Raw genomic sequence first — 8,369 nt, forward strand, 5'->3', positions numbered from 1 at the left:
TTGTACTTCGGATGCCATCACGTGTAATTTAAATAGGATCAGCAAACAAAATTGAAAGTTTCTAACGAAATTCGGGTTTATACCCACTTTTTATACTTGGCGAGGCATGGCAAAGAGGTGAACTGCTGCGTAAAGAGCATGCTATCACTATTACGGCTGCGGACCGCACTGTCTGCGTTCTCGCCGATGGCCAAGGGTCAAGCTCCCCTGTTTCGCATTATTTGAATCGGAATCTAGCGCAGGCGCCCTTAACGCCGGTCAGTTTGCGTAAAAATTTCCTCCCCCGTAATCCCTTCTTAGAACTCAACGTACAGTGAGCAAACATTTGCAATTTTTAGCTCAGGAATAGAAGGACGTTTTTAAATGGCACGTAGATTTGAATATCCTTTTACGTATATCTTTATGCAATTAATCTTCGACGGAACTGTTTCGATTTTTGTACTAACACAGATGATCGGAGATTATACTTAGACATATTTTCGAGTACTTTGATAGATCGGCAGCTTACCAAAGTGGCACGCGCTGCCGGTAATTTGCGAATCTTAAATCGTTGACCATATCGAGGCAAATGGAAGCAATTCATCAGCATATTCGGGTCTTTTGGTGGTACCAAAATCAGTGATTCCTTTGTATTCGTTAATTTTGCTCTTGTATCGTGCAACATTTAAGACAGAATTGAGTTCTAAATCGGCAGAAAATGCATCCCTGCCATCAAAAAAAAAAGGTTAATGTTGTTACTTAAAGGACGTTTCTCTGTAGTTGCATCCTATCCAAGCTGCTAATTTCACGATCCATACTCAGTCCAACTTCAATTAATTAAACAAAGAATGTGTACTTGTAAAAATTTTCAATGTGTGAAATAGTCCAAGTACATACATACGTACATGTTACAATAAATACGAATTCTATTATTACTTTGAGAATGAAAAATTGTCAGGTACCCAGGTTTTGAGAAATCTTTCGTGACTTGTAAATCACGTCATTACGGATGATGTAGTTTCATTGAGGGGGGTTGTTTAAAAAATAAAAGGATGCCATCGCTATTATCTTCATCGGAAGACTCGCGTGTCCCTCTCCAGTGAAAAGCAATAGAATTGATTTAGAGTGCTCGCGGTACTTCGAAATTAGATTGCAGAAAAAGTTGCGTGATTGTTTCAACCTTCCCCGACATCAAATAATTCCATTACTTTCGACTGGCATTCTTCTTTTATTCAGGACACATTTATTGCTAATTCTGTCTGCCATTAAATTCTAATTTGCTTGCTTTCAAATGTCCATCGCGATAGGAAAACAGCGCAAGGAATGGTAGTACATTCGTCTCATTAGTAATTTACTGTACGCTCCATTACGAAGCATAAGTCGTCGTTAATTGTTCGTCAAACCTTGTAGAAATCGACGTTAAAACAATAGACTGAGTGTCATTATTAAAAACACGTCGATTAAACATAAAGAAATACAATCATTTCTCATACACAAAATTGTGAGACTATATTAAAACGAATGTCTCCGCAGGGGGTGAAATCTCGTGGGGTCACATTTACGCAATCAAGTAAAACCTTATATTAGTGGTGCGTACGTATTTTATTAATCATGATGGATCCAACCGACAAATTACGAGTTATTTTATACGTACAAAAATCCAAGAATGGTGTTCATGGAATTTCGACGTCGAAACACCCTCGTCGTTGAACATACCGAGCGTTACTAAATGTGTTGAAACGCCACTTTACGTTGTTGTTGAACTCTTGATTATTGACAATCGATATCAAGCCTGCCATATTGCCTATGTTTAAATGACGACCGTGAACCAGGCTGCATTGTCTTTAGTTAGCAGTATAAAAGCGCAGCTTTTAAAGTTATACGTGAGACAAAGTTTGCCGAATTATATTAATTTCTTTAATAACGCGGAAGGATAATAATAATCTATGCCTGCCACAATATAAATTAAGAATAAATAAATTTAAAAAAAAGTCAGAAACATTATTATTATTATTATTATTATTCCTTTTTAAATTCGTTCGCTAATTTTCTCATTTAAAGAGTTGAGATTTTATCAGGTAATCTGCTGCTTATCAGGGAGTCTGCATTATTGATTTTCGCTGAGAAACTTAAAAAAAGTAATTTATTTCCTTGTTGATGCATCGATCTCGTTTAATGATCATCAGTATTTAATGTATACGATATGTTTTTCGTGTTGAAACTATGTACCGAATATCGATCGATTCAATTCAATGTCAAAGTCGCGTATTCTTGAAAGAATAAATATTCAGACTCCAGTCACGGTATTCTGTACCTCGCGTTTCTGCACTGGTGCTTATCAGAGTGGAAATGGAAATGCACAAATTAAACTTGAATCGATAAAAATGAACTACTTACTCAGAACGAATGCTTTTCACATGTTTCTGTTGACGCGTGTTCATCAGATAACATAAACAATCGTATTACAATTTTTAATAAGAAGGAATGATATTATACACTGACTAATCATTAAATGTGACGTCCTAGGAGTCATTCTATTTACTGGTTATCTTCACCACGAAGCAACAAATGCGACTATAGATCCGACGGTATTCCACAAAGAGCACACACTTCTTTCGTATTTCAACACGTTCGTATATTTATGATGTACATTTGGAGGTTTGAAAAATTCATAGAACAGTGATATGGAGGTAATGCGTGTGAGAGAAAGAGAGATGTTTACCTTCTTGGTAGCAGGGGTAGGGTGCTACCGAAAAGCCAAAGCTTCCTATCTTGGAGCCATTTGTCCATGCGAAAGCTTCTCACAGGAATCTCGTCTGTTCGGTGGAATATTCTTGGTACATCGTTGGGATCTTATGTTCGAATCTCGTCGGAGGTGCCGGCATTATTGCCACCGATCGTTTTACACTCGGAGGCGGTAGGTACGTTTCACCAGAGAATGAAACCGATTAGAATTAGGCTCTCTACCATTTGTTTGTCTACGTCACCGTCGCTGATCGATAGTCCGTACGAGTTACCGGATGAATCGCGAATAACTAAATGCCGAATCGTTTATAACATAAACGCTCCGACGTTGATGACGCGCGCTTTCGTCATTTCACTATTTGTGTTCCCATAGATACAGATCGAAAGTTTCAAGTTAAAATTTGCGCGTGGTAATTGTTACTCGGCCCCGTTTTACTATTATCTTATGGCATTCGATCTGTCACGATTATCTTCACACTAACGTTAGTTAAACCCTTTGAATTCTACTTTAAATTCAAGTGATGTAGCACTAAAAACTACAGATACACGAGTATTTAATTTAAACATAATTTAGTCCGGTACTTTCTAAAAGGATTTTTGGGCGTATTGACAGTCGAAAGGTACAGATAGTTCGTAATACTTTTATTTTACACAAAATTACATATTAGCGTTTGCACTTTACACAAATATACAGAACATGTACGAGTTAATTACATTCTGGTCCCTGCTCTTGCAAGAACGAAATCATTTTTGTAGAATAAATTCGTATATCTCTGTTTCAAGTGCGATTAAAGAGTTTTGGATGAATCTGAACCGAATCATTCGTTTAAATCGCTGTATATAAAAATTTGTCTCCCGTCTTTTGAATCTCTTTTATCTCGTGAGACTGAGTGTCCATGCATAAAATACATTTTGATGCAATTGTACAGTTTTACATTCTTATTCCTATCAACATATATACATTGAAGTTGACTGGATTCATACAGAACATCTTTTTTTCATTTCTTACTTCGTACGAATTTATACTTGAACTCTTTTCATCTGGCAGTTTTTGGATTATTCGATAAAGTGATCATTTTGAAATAGAAAAATTAAGAAATCGTTGCAATTATGATTCCACCAGCAGAATAATATGAATAGAAAAGTAAAAAAGTAACAACAGCATGTTTTTGATACCGAGCTTAATTACGAGAATTTCAAATAATAACTATAATCAAATATTTTTTTCTAAACACTTTTGGCATGTCTTTGTATACCGGTCGACGACTTGGGCTTCTCCGTTTCGTGTTGTGCTTCCCCTTTGACAGTGAATGTTACATAATATTTTTTTGTACGATCCAGTCTTTCAGCTGGAAGAGCTATTATTTGTTTCTCCTCTCCATGCGTCACTTCCACCTGCAACAAATAATATTTTTTATACACGTTTCCGAAGAATTATATTACTTTTAACGAAGTGCCGTCAGAAAATTAAGTTAGGAGAACGAATCCAGCAAGTTACAAGTGAAACGTTATCGTTTTTTTTAATTTTACCGTCATTTGTCCTTTTCCTCGGCTTTCTATCTTCGGAAGAAGATCCGCTTGTTCTTGGCCGCCTCCACCTACTGCAATTATAATCTACAATCACGATAGGGAAACTGATCCCCTTTGAAAATCGTCTGGATTGAATTCATACATTCAGTATTCCATCCCGAATGATCAAGCTTCTAACTGTTTTCGAACGTTTTATATCTTTTAAGATTATTCAACATTTGAAATGGAATTCTGAAGATTCTATGTAATATATCGTAAAAACATACGATAAGTGTAAACCGGGAAAGAGGTGTAAGCACTTGTGGCGTGATGACAGCGATGCGTTTTCTGAGTGCATTGTTTTGCTTCCGTGCAGAAATCTGGCGTTGCTGGTCTTTTCTGAAGTTTCCTGAGTTGGTCGTACAAAAACGCCTCAAAGTGCCTGTTAAGAGATATTATTTATGATTTATAGATTAATGCTATGTAGATGTCAAATGAATAGAATTGCAGAAAGGAACCTAAACGTTAAGGGTTGATCGTATTTCGCCACGCCAAGGGTCGGTCCAGACATCCCAGCTTTATGAAATGCCTCTACCTAAAATGGGAATAACGTTATAATATTATATCATACAATTAAATGTGTAATACCATTTTGTAGATTTCATAAAACGAAGCTATTACTTGTCTTTTCACTAAAACTTGTTCATTCGCTCTGCCATGACGTATCTGCAACCTCTTTAATTCCATCAGTTGGAAAAATATTTTCCTCTCCAGGTGATATCGTCGCAGACTAATTTGCACGTCCCTCGTTATGGTGTCCATGTTGAGTGACTGCTGTTTGTCTGTGTTCGGGCAACATTTCATAATTCTCCTTCTTGGTATTCTTGACACCCTGGGGCTAGGCTCTATGCCACTGTCTCTGCCGCCGCTGTCCCGACGTTGTTTGCCTTGCAATCGACTAGTTCTACTCTCCTGCGGGCTTTGAACTCGCGTTAAGCGAATGCGAGAACTAGATTGCACCTACGCAAACGAAATACAAAATTATTGCTTCACTACGTTTTCATACTTATATTAAAAAATTGAGAGAGCTTCAAAATCACTTGAATAGTTTTTCAATTCTCCTCTTTCTAAGTTAGTTCAGTTATAAAGAAATATTAAAAAAATAAACGTTTCACCTGGGGTAACGAGTCGGTCGCTGAAGTTTTGCAGACATCCGGACCCACTCGAGACATTTCTTCCTCGCTAGTGCTCGGTAATACTCTCACGACGCCCATCTCATTATCCTCCTCAGGTTCGGTCTCGTGTTCTCCGTCTTCGCCGATCGCGTCTCTTATCTCTTTGTCGATCTCCTCGTCCTCGTCGTCCCATTCCGGGCTCTCGATCACCGCCACAATTGCACTCCTGTCTGGAGAGCGTTCTTCTGAACTTTCGAACAAACATTTCTTCTCCACCGACGATCGAGACCGTCCAGTTTTCCTAACTTTCCCCGTCGACGGTCTCGAGCGTCTGACTTGCGCCGATTTCGGTGAACTAGAAGAACTTTCGTCGATGTACCGGAAGCTCTCCTCTTCTAAAAGGATATAAAGGAATATAACGATTTTGTATTTTGCAATTAACTTCTGTTTTGTATTAATTATTGTTGTCTGTAGTATTTAGAAGTCAGTGAAAGAAGTTATCTTACCTGTCGTTGCTACCTCATCTGCTGCACGTTTCTTTACTTTTTTCTCCTCCTTTTGATCTTCCAACGTAGTCTTTGATGGAGGCAAGCCTTGAACGGCTTCCTCGTGGACAGACATTTTTCTTTTTGTCGTACTCGCTGTTTCGACGCTTAACGATCGTTCTTCGGCTTCTTCCATTAACGCGGAGTCTTTCGAGGATGAAAAGTCGACCGATTTTCTACGGAGAGCACTTGTTTGCCCCTTTTCATCCGTCGACTTTTTGCCCGAGCTTTGCGACGATTCTTTAGTGACACTTCCATCAGCTTCCCGGGTATCCGACGTCTTGTCTTCGACTCCCTTGCTCGTTTTCACAGAAATCTTTTTCGTACAAGATTCGCGTTTCTTCAGTTCCTTCCTTCTGTGGCTTTTTTTGGGGCTCTCGTCAGATTGCTTCGAAGACGAAGATTTCGATCTTCTTTCGTCGAACGACGATCTTCTCCTTGCTGTTCCGGGTTTACTTTTTGATGCACTTTTGGCTTCCTCCGAAGACGATTTTTTCTCGTCATCCTCCGATGGGAGAACGTCTTCTACGACTGTTCTTGGCGTGGCATCTTCTCTTTGCGCATCCTTTTGACTAATTGAACTCTCGGATTTACTAGCCTTTTCCGATTCTTCGTAATCCTCCTTGATAGTGTGTTCAGATACGTCGTGTTTCGTCTCGGATGACGTTCCTTCGGATTTGGAAGCGAGTTCGTCCTGCTGACTCTTACGTCGTTGGTACTCCTTCTGAGACGTGGGACTTCCCTTGTCACTCGTCTCGTGTGCGTCTAAACTGCCTGGAAAGAGGACTCTACAGAAAATTGACAGAAAACTTAAACAAAAGTAATTATACCAACATATTGAAATACTATACGTAATGAATTTAAATTATATTAAATATGAATTTTATTTAAAATTGTACCTTTTTCACTTTCATCCTTTTTTTCAAGAGGCACTTCCTTTTCATCTAAATCTTTCTTCACTTTTTCTTCACCCGGTTCTTCCTTTACATCCTCTTTAGAGTCTCCTACTTGCGTCTTTTCATGTGTCATTTGTTGCCTCATTTCTTCTACGTCCTTCTTTAAACTAACCGCCTTTTGAACAAGATTGCTGCTCAGTTCGTCACTCTGTTCTACAATGTCCTTACTAGCTTCCGAGCTACCGTCCCTCGACCCTTCTTCCATCTCGATCACTTCAGTCCTTAATCGATCATCGAAAGTGACTTCCTTTTCTACAATAGACTTCGGCGTGTCCGGGCCTTGATCCTTGTGAACCATGGCTGTCACAACGACCCGTTCTACTGTCTCTTGGCTAGTGCTATCAGTTACGTCTCTCCGATATCGACTTTCAATAATTTTCTCATGGCTCCCTTTGTCCTCGTCTACCGAAGTCCTCGGAGTCTCCTCGCTGTGAAACGTAGAATCCCTCTGTTCTTGTTCCTTGTCAAAGGACTGCATTCTATCGCTCGTACTGTCACCGTTTTCCAGCCCTTTTTTAGACTTCGATTTCCTTTTAGTACTCCTATGAGTTTTAGTGAACTTCAACTCTTTCGAACTCTCCTTGGGTGTTTTTGATCTCTTCCCGGAAACCACTTTCTCGCATTTCTTTTCTAAAGACTTCCGCACTACCACCACTTCCAAACTGTCATCGCTCACACTTTCCTCGCTGTCGTCCTTTCTCAAGTATTCCCTAGCTTCCATTTCGTTGCTTCTTTCCGTTTTACTTTCTTCCACGCGCGAATCGAACTTCTGTCTTGAAGTGTCCTCAGCGTAATCGTAGCTGTCCGATTCTATCGAAGATTCGCTCGACTCGCGTCTAGATTTTGTCGAGCCTTTCTTGCTCCTCTTTCTTTTTAACTTACCGTCAGTATCGTCTTCATCGTATCTGAAATATTTTCATAATTCTTATATTAAATTTTATTTAATAACCGTAAGAATATTTAAGTATTGAAAATTATAATTTAGAAATTAATATCTGTATAAAGTGTATTACATGCTAAAGTCGATGATCCAACGAATTCTTCTATATTAAAGTAAGTAGATTGGGAAAACCTTACCGCGCTGACTCGCTACGGGCTCTCCTTTGATCTTTCTTCGACGACGTCTTCGACAATCTAATTTCTTCCTCGCTGAAACTCCGGCTATCCTGACGAGCTAATTTCCTCAAATTTCCTCTTCGCCGCGTTCGCTTCTCGATCCACTGCTCCTCGTAATATAACTCCGGAAGTTTACAGCTACGACCGCGTCTACGTGGGCTGCTCTCCGTATCAGAACTGCTCTCAACGTGTCTCATTCGCAATTTCGCTGCGAACACTAAAATTGTTCTAAGTTTACAATCACCAATTCATTGTATGAAACTACTGACTGTCGTACATTCAGCCAGTCAATTAAGGATGTATTGGCTATACATTCAATCCCAAAAGTTTATGTACCTTAGAAA

General features: G+C 39.1%; 2 protein-coding genes across 7 annotated transcripts in view; both read right to left on the reverse strand.

The window, feature by feature from the left end:
- LOC108624821 (cyclin-dependent kinase-like 4) overlaps positions 1 to 3,021 on the reverse strand; it is a 6,003-nt gene extending 2,982 nt beyond the window's left edge. The window contains exon 1 of one of the 6 annotated variants that reach the window (XM_018024370.2): positions 2,702 to 3,018. In XM_018024370.2, the coding sequence (XP_017879859.1) occupies positions 2,702 to 2,769 (68 nt within the window). In that variant the 5' untranslated portion in view covers positions 2,770 to 3,018. Of the gene's footprint in view, positions 1 to 87; positions 474 to 508; positions 706 to 1,633; positions 1,837 to 2,376; positions 2,584 to 2,701 lie in introns of those variants that run through there. The other 5 variants (XM_026813419.1, XM_026813420.1, XM_026813418.1 and 2 more) reach the window with 5 other exon arrangements.
- A 330-nt stretch (positions 3,022 to 3,351) lies between these two features.
- LOC108624793 (nucleolar protein dao-5) lies at positions 3,352 to 8,245 on the reverse strand. The gene is made up of 9 exons (XM_026813416.1): positions 7,987 to 8,245; positions 6,853 to 7,814; positions 5,915 to 6,727; positions 5,409 to 5,803; positions 4,915 to 5,253; positions 4,752 to 4,828; positions 4,521 to 4,675; positions 4,255 to 4,325; positions 3,352 to 4,119 (listed from the first exon to the last, which is right to left on the reverse strand). The coding sequence occupies exons 1-9, from the start codon at positions 8,220 to 8,222 to the stop codon at positions 3,952 to 3,954; spliced, it is 3,216 nt and encodes a 1,071-aa protein (XP_026669217.1). The 5' UTR covers positions 8,223 to 8,245; the 3' UTR covers positions 3,352 to 3,951.
- Positions 8,246 to 8,369: the final 124 nt, after the last annotated feature.

Source organism: Ceratina calcarata, unplaced genomic scaffold (genome assembly GCF_001652005.2).
Source record: "Ceratina calcarata isolate Rehan_Ccalc_2016 unplaced genomic scaffold, ASM165200v1 scaffold329.2, whole genome shotgun sequence".
Taxonomy (NCBI): domain Eukaryota; kingdom Metazoa; phylum Arthropoda; class Insecta; order Hymenoptera; family Apidae; genus Ceratina; species Ceratina calcarata.